The sequence below is a fragment of the Cervus canadensis genome, chromosome 6 (assembly GCF_019320065.1).
Source record: "Cervus canadensis isolate Bull #8, Minnesota chromosome 6, ASM1932006v1, whole genome shotgun sequence".
Taxonomy (NCBI): domain Eukaryota; kingdom Metazoa; phylum Chordata; class Mammalia; order Artiodactyla; family Cervidae; genus Cervus; species Cervus canadensis.
This window is the reverse complement of record NC_057391.1, coordinates 25,718,022-25,735,719: the sequence shown is the minus strand read 5'-3', so window position 1 is coordinate 25,735,719 and position 17,698 is coordinate 25,718,022. Positions and strand designations below refer to the sequence as shown.

At 40.1% G+C, this 17,698-nt stretch overlaps 2 protein-coding genes across 4 annotated transcripts in view; one reads left to right on the top strand and one right to left on the bottom strand.

Annotated features, from left to right (window-relative positions):
* The first annotated feature begins 717 nt into the window (after positions 1-717).
* Positions 718-4,293, top strand: EMC4 (ER membrane protein complex subunit 4). The gene is made up of 5 exons (XM_043471374.1): positions 718-911; positions 1,240-1,354; positions 3,015-3,168; positions 3,509-3,669; positions 3,918-4,293. The coding sequence occupies exons 1-5, from the start codon at positions 826-828 to the stop codon at positions 3,951-3,953; spliced, it is 552 nt and encodes a 183-aa protein (XP_043327309.1). The 5' UTR covers positions 718-825; the 3' UTR covers positions 3,954-4,293.
* The window catches only part of SLC12A6 (solute carrier family 12 member 6), an 88,039-nt gene continuing 74,469 nt past the window's right edge, over positions 4,129-17,698 (bottom strand). For all 3 annotated transcript variants that reach the window (XM_043471371.1, XM_043471372.1, XM_043471373.1), the window contains 11 exons: positions 17,064-17,162; positions 14,968-15,087; positions 14,156-14,260; positions 13,622-13,790; positions 11,946-12,141; positions 10,971-11,140; positions 9,762-9,893; positions 9,073-9,180; positions 8,695-8,879; positions 8,173-8,306; positions 4,129-7,199 (listed from right to left, as the gene is read on the bottom strand). In XM_043471371.1, coding sequence (XP_043327306.1) covers positions 7,108-7,199; positions 8,173-8,306; positions 8,695-8,879; positions 9,073-9,180; positions 9,762-9,893; positions 10,971-11,140; positions 11,946-12,141; positions 13,622-13,790; positions 14,156-14,260; positions 14,968-15,087; positions 17,064-17,162 — 1,510 coding nt within the window. In that variant the 3' untranslated portion in view covers positions 4,129-7,107. The remainder of the gene's footprint in view (positions 7,200-8,172; positions 8,307-8,694; positions 8,880-9,072; positions 9,181-9,761; positions 9,894-10,970; positions 11,141-11,945; positions 12,142-13,621; positions 13,791-14,155; positions 14,261-14,967; positions 15,088-17,063; positions 17,163-17,698) is intronic.

Genomic DNA, 17,698 nt, shown 5'->3' with positions numbered 1-17,698 from the left:
GAGAATTAAAGAATAGAATAAACACAAAGCTACTGGAATACAGTGGACATTCAATACTCAGGAGCCACTAAATAACTCGCTCAAAGTCACACAATGCGTGGTTTCACCACGCATATAAACAGAGATCATACGGATATAAACAGAGATTTGAACTTGTGGTCCCAAGAAGGCGTAAAAGTTGCAGAAGCCCTTGCCTTCGAGGCTTTCCTGGTAGCTCAGCTAGTAAAGAATCCGTCTGCATGCAGGAGACCCCGGTTGGATTCCTGGGTCGGGAAGATCAGCTGGAGAAAGGGTAGGATACCCACTCCACTATTCTTGGCCTTCCCTGGTGGCTCAGCTGGTAAAGAATCTGCCCACAATGCGGGAGACCGGAGTTCCATCCCTGGGTTGGGAAGATCCCCTGGAGAAGGGAAAGGCTACCCACCCCAGTAGTCTGACCTGGAGAATTCCATGGACTGTATAGTCCATGGGGGTCCCAAAGAGTCGGACACGACTGAGCGACTTTCACTTTCACTTCACTTTCTTGGCTTCAACCTCTAACGCAGAGTCAGTATAGACTTTCCTCTGTCCCATACACCGCACCTCAGAGGTCAGGTAACACCCAGAAAATCTCTTCAGAAAGCAGAGAAGGCGCAACAGTCCCTTTAGCACCAAGCTCACTCACCAATTGGCTGCTGGACAATTTCCGGGGCGGAAGTGACGTCTATAGTTTCGCGCCGGAAATGGACTTACAGAGTGAACCCAAGAAGTCGCCGACGACTTTGGGCTTGAGATCCGGCTACGCTTTGGTTCAGAACTTTGCCGCATTGGTAGGCGGCCGTTGCCATGACGGCCCAAGGGAGCCTGGTGGCTAACCGAGGCCGGCGCTTCAAGTGGGCGATTGAGCTGAGCGGACCTGGAGGAGGCAGCAGGTGAAGTGCTGGGCAAAGCTCGATATCAGAGCTTTCACTGTATAACTACCCCGGAGGAATAGGACCTGAGCCCTCAGGCACAACTCTGTAAAAAGACGACTCCTGGGGAGCTAACGGCTTCTCTGCCGTGGAGGTTTCTGTGTCCAAAGGATGCTTATTTCATCCCTCCCAGTAGGCCAGGATCTGACGAAACCACGGGAGGGCTTGGTCTAGTATAGGTAGATGCATCTGAGGATCTTTATTCCTATGATGAGAACAGGAAATGTGGGATATGAAGTGTGGGAGGCTACAGCCTTAGTTTTTTTTTTTTTTTTTGGTTTGTCTGTAGGGGCCGAAGTGACCGGGGCGGTGGCCAGGGAGACTCGCTGTACCCAGTTGGTTACTTGGACAAGCAAGTGCCTGATACCAGCGTTCAAGAGACAGACCGGATCCTAGTGGAGAAGGTACAGAGGTATAGATGTAACCATAGTCCTTGGGCCAATTCTGAGCTACACACCTATCTCTTCTTCCAAGCAGCACATGGATATCCTTCTTACTGAAGATGGCCCTTATCCCCAATATTTGGTAGCTAAACTGTTTGAGATAAGTGTTACATTAGTTGACTATCAGCTCCAGAAGTGCTAACTGGAAAAAATAAAAGACGGTTGAACATAAGGTAGAATAAAGTAGGTTGAAAATTATCTATTGCGGCAGCGCATTCCAGTTGAAGTCCTTTTTCTACTCTGGTACCCTTATACCACTCATCCAATCTGTCAGAGTAGTCTGTTGGTTCAAATAGATTGAAAATCTTATTTCTTATTGCTTTAATCTATCATCCTGGTCTAAGTCACTTCATCTCCTACCATTTTCCCTTTTGTTCACTCCTGTCCCCAGAATGGCCTCCTTGCTGCTGCTTAAATATGTAAGGCACCCTGTTTCAGGCTTTTTGTACTTGTTCTTCCCTTTTCCCCGATTCCTTTATGATTTGCTGTTTCATCTCCTTTGTTTCTCAGATGTTACTTTTGTAGTGAAGTCTATCCTCATGGCACTCCCTGTCTTATTTTCTTACTTTATATTTCTCCATATCATTCATATATTTTATTATCTCTTTTCACTGTTGTTAAGCTCTATGAGAGCAAGATGTTTGTCTTCCAAGTGCCTGCAACAGTGCCTGGCACTTTTTTTTCCTCTCAGCCTTAATACTGCTTTTCAAAAGGCCCCTTTGGCTTTCTTGATGTAGAGCAAATTTCATTAGTTTCTGCTCTCATTTTGATTTCCTTCCTTTCCATTTCCTTGGGTCTAATTTATTCTTCTTCTGATTTCTTGAAATAGATGCTTAGATACTTTTAGTCTTCTAATATGTATAAGGGTGTAAATTTCTCAAAGCTCTGGGTCTTACAGTTTTAATATATGGTATTTTTGTTATCAGTTAATATTTCTATTTTCCACTGACATTTCTACTTTGATTAGTGGATCATTTAGAGCACATTTGTTCATTCTAAGACATAGGAAAAATTTTCTAGTTAAATTTTTGTTACTGATTTCTAGCTTAATTACATTATAACCAAATAATATGCTTTGTATAATTTGAGTTCTTTGAGAGTTATTGACATGTTCTCCATGGCTCAGTTGTCAGGTTTTGTACATGTCCCATCTGTGTTTGAAAAGAATGTAAATTCTGTATCTGTTAGGTGCAGTGTTGTATGTCAGTTGGGTTAATAATGTCATTCACATCTTACACATCTTGATTTGTCTGTTCTATTAGTAAATGGGGTGTGCTGATCTACCATTATGTGGATTTTATCTAGTTCTTCAATTGTAGATGGGACAATGATAGGTGCATAAGAACAAAAGTAGGGAAGTCTTTTCTTTACCTAAAGTCATGGGGAAAAAATGGTATCTGGAAAACCCATAGGGAAAAACATAAAATAGTGAAGATGCCTTATTTTTAGTAGACGAGCAAGGTTCCTGTGGCAAAGTGAGAGAAGGGCAGAGGTGGTGGACTTGAGGAGTTAGCTCAGAAGCAGAGAACTGGGAGTTGTGTTCATTTGACTTTAACGTCAGTGATATGATAAATGTGGAACTAAGGATAGTAATCAGTGGTTAAAACTGTGTTTGTTTTAGCGCTGCTGGGACATTGCCTTGGGTCCCCTGAAACAGATTCCTATGAACCTCTTCATCATGTACATGGCAGGCAATACTATCTCCATCTTCCCTACTATGATGGTGTGTATGATGGCTTGGCGACCCATTCAGGCACTAATGGCCATTTCAGCCAGTAAGTATTTTTTTCTTCTTTTTGCCAGTAAGTGTTCTTGAAATAGTAATCCACCCTAACTAAGCTTTAAGAATCACAGGCAAATTCTTTGGCAAAACCCACTGTAAATCCTTGGCACAGCTTGCTCTTGGCTAGTTGCAGTGAGAGTGTGTGCAGGGTGGTGATGGCCGTGGTGATGGCATGGACGGGAAAGTGGTGCTTGTGGGTTTTTGTTCACCTTTAATGGTTCTATTTGCTATCTTAGTATGGGGCTGTTTGTATTATTTATATTAATATATGGCCTGATTCATACTGAAGAAAAAGTTGTTTTGGTTTTTGACACTTTCTGTTACCCCAACAGCTTTCAAGATGCTAGAAAGTTCAAGCCAGAAGTTTCTTCAGGGTTTGGTGTATCTCATTGGGAACCTTATGGGTTTGGCATTGGCTGTTTATAAGTGCCAGTCAATGGGACTGTTGCCTACACATGCATCAGATTGGTTAGCCTTCATTGAACCCCCTGAGGTAAGGCAAAAGGAAAGTTAAATTTGGGGCAGCTCTAATGTATAGTAAATAGCTGACCCATTTGATGGTGGGGGATCACAGTTGGTATTAGAGCTCATTTCTTAAATAAGATCCATTAGGAATTTGAGAGTTGTTATTCTTAAAAGATAAAATAAAATAGAGCTTGTGGTTAAAGTAGTAGGTACTCAATTCAGGAAGTTATTTCAACACTCATTCACCATTAACCTATTTACTTTTTCATTTCTCAGAGGATGGAGTTCAGTGGAGGAGGACTGCTTTTGTGAACTTAAGAAAGAAGAACCTGGTACCTATATATCTGGGTTCTTTATGCCCAGTGGCTCCTTCTCAGCTTATTAACCCTTAACATTATCTCCTGCTGAAAAGAACCAAAAGCTCTTTTCTCCATGGTGAAAGACAATGTATTCATCACTACAAACACAAAAAACTATACCACAACTCTTGACTGAAAATAAGGTAGAAAACTTTATTTATGTTTCCAGTATAGAGCAAAACAACAAATAAAACCATGACTATGTAAACAAAAGAATGGTTGCTGCTAAATCAAGAACCACAGCAGCATCTCTTTTTAATAAATTAAATGGTTGAGAACAATATTTAAAAAAAGTTGCACATGTTTTCCTTAAATCTATTCTCCTTAATATTTCACTTCTATTTAACACAAGCTGGGACGTAAAAATTCTGTTGGAGATACTTATGGAAGATGTGAATTCAGATCATACATGATGAAGATAAACCAGACCAAAAAAGCACATAAAATGCTTACAGTGTAATTGCTACTTTAATATCCACAAAAATGGATTTTTAACACGTTTGGGGAAGTAAAGATTGGCAGGATCACTGGGGCAACAGGAATCTGAGGCAACGGAAGATATAAAGTGGTGATCTTACCCCCCGAGAGAACTGGGAACTTGTCAAACAGATGCTGCGATTCATCAAAGTTCAGTTTTAAGATAGCTATGCAACGCAGAGGGCCAGCAATTAGAAAATGAATATTGTCATAACCTGCCCTGGTCAAGTCATAGCTAAGACTTAAAAGCTGGATCTCATTCAAAAAGCAGGAAGATATCTTTCCTTTTTTTTCTTCTTGCTTAAAACACAAAGCCCCCGCCCCTAAGATGCATTCTCTCGTCAAGTTTTCAGTATTGCTTTATTTGCAGTGATTAAGAGACAAGACACTTTGCAGACAACATAAGTGACGTATAGACATGAAATGCTCTAGACAGAGATGAGTTTAAATCTGGCCCAATAACCACTTCCCCATGTAACAGTGATTGTTTTAGGGGCGCAGTAGGGGTTATATTAGCAGCCACTAATTCCATATACCTTTAAAGGATTCTTACAGAGCTCCAGCCACAAAAAGCTCTTCTAAAAACTAGCCTTATTTTCTGCCCACATTTTTTCTATATGAAAAAAAAATACATATACATATATCACTTTGGCCAGAGGGTGTGTGTAAATATAAAGGAATTCCTGGGCAAGCTGACTTTAGAGCATGGGTCTTTAATAGCTTGGGTCCTCGGGGACTTGTTCTGCTACTGCTGGACTCAACTTAGTAATCGAGTGTTGCAGTGGAAGTTGTAAACAATGCTTCTACCCTCTGCAGGAAGCAGCAGGAAAAAAACAAACAAAAGACTTATAACATGCTACCTGACTACGCTTGGACATTTAAAGAAGAGGAAAGGGAATAAATCAAAATGACTCAAATTTCCTAAGTCATATTGAAGGGTTTTTCTCCTCTGTCCATAAGGGTCAGAATAGTCTGCAGACCATGGAGCAAAGCAGCTTGCTCCATATCCTACTGGTAATCAAAGAGTGGCACTATTTATCATTCATAAAATGAATTTCAAAAGCAGCCATGAATACAGGCAAGATAGTTTCTTGAAATACCCTATCTATCCTGTAAAATAAATGAAGACGTCACACAAATAACCACTCAGCCACACAGGGTAGCTTCCCTATGCTTGAAAGTCAGATGTTTTGTGATCATTAAGTTAGCAAATAAGCAAAGTTTGCACAAGTATTTTCTTGACACATTTTGAGCTTTCTGAAAATGAGACTGAAATAGCAAAAGACTGTTAACTTGGATAATTTTTTAGTTCAGATCCAAGTTTCTGCAGTCAGAATGAAGAATTGAAAAAAAAAAAAAAAATGCTCGTAACTTTGAGCACTGAGGCGCATGCCTCAAGTCTTCACTATGGCTTTGGGAATAAGTCCACAGGTTTCTTAAAGAAGTTTCTTGAATCAGGCCATTGCCAATTATACACCACTTCAGTGAAGCAGGTAAGAATAGCAGCAGCTCAGTAACTTTGGCACTATGGAAGGAGTATGGCTCTAAACTTCAAATTCCACTGCTGGATTCCCCCTTTGAAGGATAGTCCAAAGGTTTAGGGAAGGATTTTTGCCAGTCTTCCTAGCGTTTGTTCCTATGATTTTTGATGTGTGCCTGTAACCCAGAGGACATAAAAGGGAGAAGGAAAGGAGGATCTGTTGGTCAATATGCATTATCATCTATATTTCCTGGATAACAGCTTATGTATTTTACCCATATCACATAGGTAACTACAGACTGTATTTATCCAGATCTTGATAGATACCTTTTGAGGTTGCCTTAGTTTGTCCATTTGAAAAGAACCTGAAAGAATTTTTACTCAACCTTCTAAAAAACAATTTCCATGGTAATAGTGCCTATATTACAATCTTAACCACAGAATGGGTTTTGAAAAACAGCTGAAATATATAATATAGTATGTGTACCTAAATGTATTTTGGGGGAATCTTGTTTTGGAGGAAGTAGAGGCTGCAGTTTCATGTTTCAGTTTTTACATATTAGTACCCTAATATAAAAGTCCTGGAGAGCAGTGGATGCACTGACGAAAATTTTCATCTTGGCCTGCCACAGTTACCTACACGAAGATGTAAGGTCCCCGTGTACTTGGCCATGAATTCCTTAGTATGATGAGGCTGTCTCTCTCTGGCTGTTACCCCCATGGTGTCATCATTGAATCATGACTTCTAAGACTCGTCTTTAATGTTAGATGTGTACTTGTGTGTTTGCCTTTTGACTTCAGTTGAATTTCTAGCATCTCTTTTACCAGTTTATTGGTTTAGTTTGTTTATCCTAACTTGCCTTCATCTGGTACAGGCATGGCTTGTAGGACTTGAGCATTGTTCTGATGTTGAGGGAAGATCTGCTTCTTTAAGGACAGCAGGTCATATGGTAGCTGGAAGATCTGGAAGAACAGATCGGTTTGTACTTTCCTGTACAAGGACTTGAGGTTCAGCTCATTAAGAGTTCAGCGTGATGTATACAGAATACAGGTCTCTAGTTGATGGGAGTGGTAATGAAGAGCTGGCACTTCCATGGAGGATAGAATCCTTTTCAGAAGGTGAAGCCAAGCAGAGTCATTCAGGAGTATATTATGAATAAATGGTGATCACTTCACTGCCACCACCTCTGACAAGAAGGACTCGCTCTAGTCCTTCAGTGAGTACTTCTAGGAACTCCATGTCTTCAGAAATTGTCAAGGAGGCAAGTAAGTAGGAAAAGAGCATTCTTTACAACCTGGCATCATGATAATCTGAGTTTATCTGACTACAGAGCTGAAAAATCAACAGGCTTTATTACATAGTCAGAACCAGAGAAGTCTGAACTCTGGATTCAATTCAGTTCTGTGAAGTTATTTGAGGATCTAGTCTCTTGGCATAAATAATATTAATGCAAAACTCTTTCCCACTTGTTAGATTTTTTTCCTGTTATTTTAAAATGGGGGAAACCCACAAGTAGTAATGTGTTATTAGTACACAGTAAATAAGCCAAAAGGGAGAAAAAGCCACAACAGGATAGCTTGTAAGATTCCAAGAGAGAATCCAAGTAATTTCCAAGTGCAGCTCCTGGAGTTACATTTTTTTCCCTGCCACTTTTTTCTTTTTTTCACTAAAATGCAGACGATTTACTCTTTGTTTTCCTTTAACCTATTTTACTTAATGGTACTTGTAGAAATGGACCAGTCTCTACTATTTCAGTGCTGAAGAGGTCCCATAAAAACAGTCCTGGAATTAGAGTATGAGGATGAACGCTTGTCTTTTCCCCTCAGTTAGAGGAAGTTCCCCTTTAACTGCTTCTCCCCTAACTTCATCCAAAAGAGAGAGACTTTGTGAAGTGGGAAGAGCCTGGAGAGGGGAAAGGATATGGTGCTCTATCTCTAGGATGATCAGAAATGGTTCTATATACTGAATGTTAAAAGTCATTGTGCAGATATACCACCTAAAAAATCTGTTTAGGGTTCAGAGAGAACATTACACCCAACTCCCCTGAAGAAGCACAGTATCACTAGTTAGTAAGGATCCTTGCCTGAGACGTTTAACAGTCTTCCCTTCTCAAGAGAGGAAGTCATAGACAGTGACCTTTATAGTTACTTAGTGTTTCATCTAAAACACATTTTAGATTTTCCCTACCAGCAATTCTGCTCTCAGAAAGGATACAGTTTTCATCACCCTCAGGGTTTCGGGGTGGCCCTGGCATATTCAACAAAACCAGCTTTGCTTCATGGGACTTGTTAACTATGACCTCGTTGAGCTTCACTGCTGTATGCATCCGCCTCACATTGGACTGGTCCCTGGAAAGGAAGGGTGAGGGGTTAGACACAGAAGTGGGTTATGGCAAAGAGAAAACTAAGGCATACTGTCAACTCTAAAAAATTTGAGATATTAGAGGTTTTTTTGCTTAGAGTATGAGTAACATAATGAACAAATGACTGCCTTATAATATTGATATCATGGGTTTTCTCATTCTGTGTTTGCTTGTTTTATACCAGGAACACAGTCTGGACAGGAAGAAAGATGGTTTGTGTACAACATTAATTGGTGGCTGGTATGCATAGGCAAACAACAGAAAGAAGGCTGGATCTGGGGTGAGATGAAGACTAGATCCCATCCTGTGTCCCCAGGCAAAGTCCCATCTGTGGCACTAACGGGGACACTGTTAGGTCTGAGTGGGAAGCTTACGGGCGCATGTTAAGCAGGTCCTGGAAGCCTTCCATTGACTTGGCCTTCTGCCCCCGAGACGCCATGTACTTGTCTTTGGTCCACGTCATGTGCACCTTCTCCTGGTAAGTCTCTGTCTCGTCGTCCTCGTCAGAGCCGATGCTGGTCAGCCGTAGCATGGAGTTCCGGTCTTTCACCAGCTGTGCCTGTGGAGGCCCGACACAACTACGATCCTACACCCGTTTTCTCTCATGCATCATCTTTAATTATTTTAAAATGTGGCTACTGTAGAGTAACTAATACGGCAAGTAAGGAAGAGCCTGTCGTGGTGTGAGAGGAGTACCCCCATCCCCTCAGTGAAAGGCCTCCCGGGCCGGGGCGCGGCCGCGGCCGCCTCACCTCGCGGTCCCGCTCGGTCTTGGACAGGCGCATGTGCCGCAGCATCTGGGACCGCTGCTCCATCATCAGCGTGCGCTCGTAGGTGTACGCCGAGATGTCGCTGTCGTGCTGCCGTGCCGACCACGCAGGTGAGCACAAAGGAGCAAGAGACACGCGCTGTCATTTCCACTCACTCATTAAACCAGAGCAACCACCACACTATCAACCTGGGTTTCAGTTTTTGTTCAGTCACCGAGCTGCATAAAACAATACTGTGGCCTGTAGATCAAATCCAGAGCTCTGAGTCTTTCCCACCATCTAACCATTACATACGTGTTTTCTTGAAACACAAGACACAAAATCCTGTTATTTTAATACTGCCAGCTTATTTAAAAAAAAAAAACAAAAACGCTATGTGTGACTTTAGCATGAATATATGAATAGAAACTTAATAAAACTGTATTAAGAAAAGAATCTGGCAGAAATAGAAGGACTATAATAAACAAGAAAGCAAAACTAAAAACCGCCACCAAATACACACCACATATGCCCTATGCTTATCTAGATCAATATACTAGAGTTTTGTTCGAACTAAGGGATTAATCCACATTTGCAGCTGAAGAAATTCCCAAACTAGAAGAGATTCTAGAATGACAGAGTGGGACATGGGGGAAAGGTAGCTTCTCTGATCTCAAACTCAGCTTTCTCACCATCTCGACCACTTCCACCTCTGCCTCAATGCGAAGGTGATACAAGAAGGTGGCCAGGTCCTTCTTCATCTGAATACTGTTGTCTTCCAGCTGGGCTACTGTGAAGATCCGTATGCTGCATTTTCGCCACACCTGAGAAAGTACCATATATACACGGGAAATTAAATGCAAGGAAGCAGAAAAAGTTACTCAAATGGCATTTTTGCCTAGAACAACCCTGAATAGTATCAGGGTATTTGTTCCTAGCTTCTTACTTGCTATATTATTGTACTTGGGCAAAAGTTTGACTATGGAACACATTAAATACAGTTTAAAAGAGTTCTTATTTAATAACAAGAAAAAACTGGCAAAATGGAAAAGACAGAATGTGATACATTAATAGATGCTTTAGTCAGATAGCATACCAATGACACTGTGCAGACTATACTATTTATTTTTTTTTCCTGTGGCAAAAAAAAAGTGTATTAAGGAAGGAACAGAAAGAACAGAAAAAAAAAAAAACCTCAAGGGAGAGGTGGGCCAAGCCAAGACAGACACTGGCTATATTTACTATTTTATTTTTATTTTTTTTTTTTTATTTTTTAAAATTTTTTTTATTATTTGGAGGCTAATTACTTCACAACATTTCAGTGGTTTTTGTCATACATTGATATGAATCAGCCATAGATTTACACTTATTCCCCATCCCGATCCCCCCTCCCACCTCCCTCTTCACCCGACTCCTCTGGGTCTTCCCAGTGCACCAGGCCCGAGCACTTGTCTCATGCATCCCACCTGGGCTGGTGATCTGTTTCACCATAGATAGTATACATGCTGTTCTTTTGAAACATCCCACCCTCACATTCTCCCTATATTTACTATTTTAAATTTCAGTCTTACCAAAGGCTGAGCAAGACACACATACCCCTTAGGTTTCCAGCACTTTACTCTTTTTTTTTTTTAACAGGACATGTTCACTTGTTAATGTTTTTTCACAAGGGCTCATATGGAGCTTAATAAACTTGCTGAATTTCCCTTGGAGATGGTTAGATATCAATTACAAAGAAAACTATTTCTCATAAGGTTGAATCTGGGATCATGGAAGGCCAAAAATAATCCCCAACATTTCTAAGCCCCAACATTATAGAATGAAAGAAAAAAACTGTCTAGTGAACCAACCAGGACAGAAGTTGAGGGAGAGAGACTTTTTTAAAAAAGGTGTCAAAATACCTTATGCTGTTTCAGTAGGAATGGTAACAGCATGAGCATCCCCCCATCATGCACAATCCACCACACATCAATGTTGCCCTCAGAAAACTGCTCCACGTTGCTGGGGAAGAAGGAGATGTTTTTGGCCACCAGCAGGGCCAGATGGGCAGCAGTTGTCACTCGAACTGTGCCTAGAGAAAAAATAGAGAATTGGGAGAAGCAGAGATGAATCTTCAGGCTTGCCTTGCTTCCTACCATGTCAGCAAAGAAAGGGTAATGGCCTTTTATAGTCCTTTGAGTAGGGTGTCCTGGTTAAATAGTAGGTTATACCAAATCAAGTAACAAAAGTTATTAATAAAGATCTGAACAGCTAACAGAATTAGACTGAGAACCATGATTTACATCACGAGCTGTATTCTGATTACTATATTTCTAAGGGGGGTAGTATATGAATTTGGGAGATTTTGATGCTGAAGAACACTTCCTCCAACTCCTGAGAATGCCAATGTGGAAGATCACACATGGAAATATGACAATTTCAGAGATAATTCCTAACATAAGACTTGGCAAGATAAACAACTGATGAACATTATGTGAGGCTGGAGGAGGTAAGAAGAATTAGTTGTTACTACTAATAGTTATTTGTGCTGTCTGCTCAGTCACTCAGTCATGTCTGAATCTTTGACCCCACAGACTATAGCCCACCAGGATCCTCTGTTCATGGAATTTTCCAGGCAAGAATACTGGAGTAAGTTGCCATTTTTTCCTCCAGGGGATCTTCCCAACCCAAGGATTGAACCTGCGTCTCTTGCATCTCCTGCATTGGCAGGTGGATTCTTTACCACTGTGCCTCCGGGGAAGCCCAACAGTTACTTAGGTGCCCTAATAAGGCTATGTTTCAGCAATGGCAGAATTTCTAGTGTAGGAGGCTAGAGCATGGGGTCAGAGTATATCCTCTATTTGGGCCCTCAAAACAGTACAAGAAGTGCTTTGTACCAATAAAAGTCTTCCAAGCTCGAGCATCTTCACTCTGGCGCCAGCCATTTGGCCATCCCATCACCACTGTGTTGTGCTTCATGCCCCCGAGGCCACATGACTGGATGAGGTGGGAAATGCCCTCCCTCAGTTTGGCGGCCACCACCAGCTGGGAGAATCCTTTCACCTTCTCTGCCTCCATTAGATGCTTTATGGTCTGAAAGAGAGAACCAGAACCTCAAAATTGGATTACTTTATCCTGGGTCTTTTAACTTCTTTCTTCTTCTCCATATTATATTCCCCTCCTCTTTCCAAACTCTGCATAAGATCGTATCTCGTACAGAACAATTTAAAAAGTTTAATTTATCCCAATGAAATTTTATTATCCTTTGCTTTTTCACTTTCTAGGTGCTTACTACACACATAGATAGTTGTCTACATGTAGCTCCTCTACATTTCCCTCCCTTCTGCTTTTCTTTCTAACATACCAAACAAATTGAGAACAGGGATCTTCACAAAGCAAATATTCAGTATTCCTTAATGGCCCAGGGTTAGTGTGAACATAATCTTCCTTCCCCAGTGTCAGTCTTGCGCTGACTCATATTACTAGAAATTCAATATGAAGATTCAGTTTCACTTCAGAATTTTCTCAGGTATGTTTTATTTCTTTGTTTCTATTTCCACATTTCTTTTGATATTTTAATGGTGATTATTAATGACACTTGTATTTCTTTTACTTCATTCTCTTGGTGGAATGGTGAAGGGAATAATGGTATGGAAAATGGATATAATTTTCTCAAAGGCACAGATTAAGTCAGGGTGTATCTAGATTAATCAGTGTCTCTTGATTTCCAATACTGTGCTTTTTATTTATTTTTATGATCATTCTGGACTAATGTTTCTTCAGCACTTCTAGTTTTAGTGTTTCAAAGCTAAACATTTCATTTCATTAAAAATTGAAATCCAGTAAATTAAAAAAATTTTTTTTATTACATTTACTTGTTTGTTTACACTGTGCTGGTAAATTTTCACTGCAGCACTCAGACTTCTCTAGTTGTGGCATGTGGGTCTAGTTCAATGACCAGGGATTGAACCCTGCCCCTCTCCATTGGAAGCATGGGGTCGAAGCTACTGGACCACCAGGGAAGTCCCTCAGTAAAATTTTTAAAATGCAACTGAAACTTCGCCAAGGTAGTTCTATCTATTGCTTATAATAAATATTAGAATGGAAACTACTGTCTTCTTCAGGAAGAACTTTAATTCCCATAAGCTAATCAGACTTGGCAAAAGAATCCTGGTTCTGCTACCATGTATTAAGATTAGTAAAGAGGAAGAAAATGTGCTAATTGCTCCTTGGTGTCACAACTAGATTGAGAGAAATTATCACCATGGTTCAAGGGATGATTTATTTATGTGACTTCTCTCAGGGCTGAGTCAGTGTCTGGAGTCTGTTTGGAAATGGTGCATAGCCTTGATAGTCTTATAGTTTAGAAAGTTTTTAAATGGGAAGAATAAATTATTATCTTCTGGTTCACTTTATTATTTGGTGAATATGACCATACAAGTCAGCACAAGAAGGACACCTCCTAGGTTGCTCAGGAAAGGGATCAACTTAGAAATCTGAGGTCTTGTGATTCAGCTGCACAAAACCATAAGCTAAATTACATTCTACTAGGTCATTAAGCCTTGACCCTTACCTGCTCAGCAGCTAACGCTTCACCGTAGTTCTCCAGGAAGTTCCCGACGATGACAGAGCCCACAATTGTGAGACCCTTCCCTGCCTTAAGCTGTGAGGCAAAGGTGAGGAGGCGAGGATGCTTGACGTGGAGGTCTTCATCTAGCTTCAGCAGCACAAGCAACTGAGGCCTGCAGGGAGGTCGGCAGGGGGACGGTGGGATGAGAAAACACTGAATCTGAGGACAGAATAACAATCCTCCCCTTTAACTTAGGAGATCTGTATAAGACATGTAACTTGACAGAAGGAAGAGATTAGAGAAAATGAGGAGGCTATATAGTCATTCTGAATTTTTTCAGTATTATCTCAAGTTGATCAGTCTTGAATGAAAAGGGTAGAAGTCTAGATCATATACAACTAAAAGGTCACAGAGATCAAGGATTTAGAATCAGTCAAAACAGGTCCATTACACGAATTCCTTGGGTCACATGATTTCCTTATGCTGTAATCAATGAAGTATACAATTCTGTGTGGCAATTCTGTTGATTTTTTTTACCTCCAGTTTTTAGTGTGTGGCGGTCCTTCCTCCAGCCTAAGCAAAGCAAATCGGGCTGCACTGAGGGACAGCCCGCGGATACCATCACCCCATTCTTTCTCAGCTCTGAGAGAAAGAGGCGAAAAGAGCAGAGACAGATTTAAAATCTAGCAAGTACAATTTCAAAAGCTGAAGTTTACTTTATTTAAAAGTAGCATACACACAATGTAGATTAAAACTTGTATTAGCTACTTCTCTGATGCTCACTACTAACACAATGAACCCACTGAATGCAGATCAACACCATCCTCTATGAACACACTGCACTGTACAACAGTTCAGAATAAAGGCTGAGAGGGTCACTCACTTGTCCTGCGACGTAACTGTTGAAAAGCAAGAATGCTAAATAGCAGTTTGGATTAGGAAATTACTACAGATCCAAAGTTCAAATTATTTCAAATATAATGCAGAGAAAGCAAAACTCAACATAATCTAAATCAGAGTGTTATTTATTCCTAATTTGGGCAAGTTGTTAATGAAGTTGTTACAAAGTTATTCAGGACCGATTTCTTTTTCATCTCAGACACAATTCCTTGTCTGAAGAGATAAGCAAGAATATTTATATTTGTTTAATACTAATCATTATTATTTCAGTACCTCCTTTTATTTTTTCATTGATCCATATTTTCTCAATAGGTTCCCCCTTATGATCAAAATTTAGGTACAGATGAAGTTATCTGGATCCCTAACGTAACTTTCACTGGTATGGCTCTAACCAAACTAGCCAGTTTCCATAGTTTTAGCATCGATCAAGATTGTATCGCCAGACTCACCCTTGGTACTCAATGTATTTGTAGATCATACCAGCTATTACCATAGCTACGATGGCATAATACCAGGAAGAAATGAACATCAGAGCCAGACAGATACTCATTCCCATGAAAGAGAGTGCCCTAGAAAATTAAAGACAAAAACAAATAAAAAATGTTTTTTTCTAAGCAGCTATAAGAGAAGCCTGTGACAGAGGTGCTTCTTAAACTGGTGAAACATTTTTTAAAACTCCAATATGTTGTAGACAGAACCTCTGTAAAATGCAGTAAAATTGAATTACTAGAAAAAAATCTTATATGTTTGGATGCCGTGCCAATGTCAAATTGGTATAAAAGTTTCTAAACATTTTTTCCCGTGTGGGGGGGGGGGGCGGTGAGGGGGGGCGCTGTGCCATGAGGCAAGCAGGACCTTAGTTTCCCCAACCAGGGATTGACCCCATTCCCCCTGCAGTGGAAACACATAGTCTCAACCACTGGACCACCAAGGAAGTCCTTTTTTCTTAGTTTTTATAGTTATCTTATCATGGATTGGCAACAAGCAGTAGATCTGCACTGAGCCCCAAAGCATCCTTGAAAAGAAAGTGAAAGTATTAGTCGCTCAGTTGTGTCCAACTCTGCAACCCTATGGTCTGTAGCCCACCAGACTCCTCTGTCCATGGGATTCTTCAGGGAAGAATACTGGAGTGGGTTGCCATTCCCCGCTCCAGGAGATCTTCCCGACCTAGGGATTGAAACCCTGTTTCCCACACTGCAGGCAGATTCTTCATGTTTGAGCCACAGGGAAGCTCCTTAGTGCTGATGTTTCCCATTGCTGGAAAAATATATAAATGAACCGGGATGCTACAAAAGTCATCTGCAGTTACGGGAACAATTAATACCTGCATGGCAAAGCAGGGATGGGACATGTAGTCAGAATTATTAATAATTCTATGATCTTTAGAAAAAAAGCATCTCATGTGAATATTTCTAAAAACTTTATGAAAATTTATTAGCATACCTGCAGAACCCACTGGAAAAAAATCTGCCATTAGTTTCCTTACTTTACATAGGGAACTTGAAAGAAAATAAAGAAATTCTTGTTTTGATCAAATAAATTAGATAGACAACTACATTTACTGAAGTTGTTCTGGGTAAAGAATGAACCAAGTTTTATGACAAATTTTAAAGAACAAACAGAGCAGTTGTTAATCTGGGGAAGATTAGATCCTATGAAATGAAAATATAGGGTGTAAAGAGAAAGAGGAAAAAAACACAAAGGCAACTGGTAACACAAAAAATGTTCATAATGGACTTTTAACTAACAGTAAATCTAGAAAGAGGATTAATGGATCTAAAATTGTGCCAGATAAAGGTCACATCACTACCCACCCATGGTAAGTGAAGCTAGAAAGGGATCAAGGAAAAAGTCAGCAAAGAGGAATGTACAAACAAGTATATAATAGGACATATTAAAGAACTTCTAGCCATGAAAGAAAAGAAATGGGACGGTGGTAAAAATGTGGTAGCTCCTTTAAGGACTGAAATGTGAACACAGCAGCAACAGCGGTAGCAACATTTCATTAAGAGCTTCACTACGTACCAGGCACTGTGCTAAGCGCTTTAGGTTATCTCAAAACAATCCTATGAGACAGATAATATGACTAGTCCCATTTTATTAATGAATAAAATGAAATTTTATGTGGTTATGTGCTTTGATGAAAGCTACAAAGCTAGGAAATAGTAGAGCTAAACTTGAACTTAGGTCATCTGATGCCATAGGCTCATACTCCTTAAAAAAAAAAAAGAAAACAACTTACTTGAATGTGTTCTTTTTCTCTTTTTTAAAAAAATAATTTTATTTATTTATATATTTATTTTTGGTTGTGCTGGGTATTAAACTTATTTAACTAATCCAACAAAGAAGAAAGGAGAGCCTGAACTCTGTACTAAAAAAACATAGTAGGATGGCAGAAATTCATGTGAACACAGGAAGCTAAAAGAGACAGTATGAAATAGATGGCCAAGAAAAAAACTGGATTGAGAGTTCAGAATCTCCTAGCTTTCAAGTTCAATGATGAGTTCTCTCCAAATGTGGGGAAGAAGGAAAATAGCAGACTTACCAGTGGTAGTAGCGGAACCGGGGTCTCCAGTTGGGTGTTCGAAGCAATGTTTGCAAGGCACATGCCAAATTCACAAAGAGGTAACACATGAGAAAAAACCTGGCAGAATAAAAGAAGTATGAGGAATGATTATTATTGTAAAATAATCCTGCAAGAATTACTTTAAATAACTAGAGAGCTTTGCTGTATTTAAGCCTTTGTTCTAGCCCACTAGCATTTGAGTAAGACTAGAGTGTAGAAAAACTTCACCTCCTCACAAACTTGCTCAAGCTCCTAAGTTCTCACCCGGTGAAAGACACTACCACTTTTTATCCAGCTACTCTTGGGATAATACTCAGTTTTCTCTTCACTACTCAACCATGTTCCAAGTTCACTTACCAAGTCCTATGGATTCCCCCTATTTACAAAACTCTAAACTTTTCCCCTCTCCTTTCCACCTCTACTTCTATCAGCACAGCTCAGGCTCTCAATTCTTCTTTGTTGGATTAGTTAAATAAGCTTCCAACTGGCATTGGAAGCTTCCAACTTCCAGCTCAATTTTGGCCTCCTCCTAACCTATCTTTTATACAGAATTCATCATTATGAAATAGAAATATGACCATCTTGTCCTCAAAGGATTACCCACTACTTTCAGG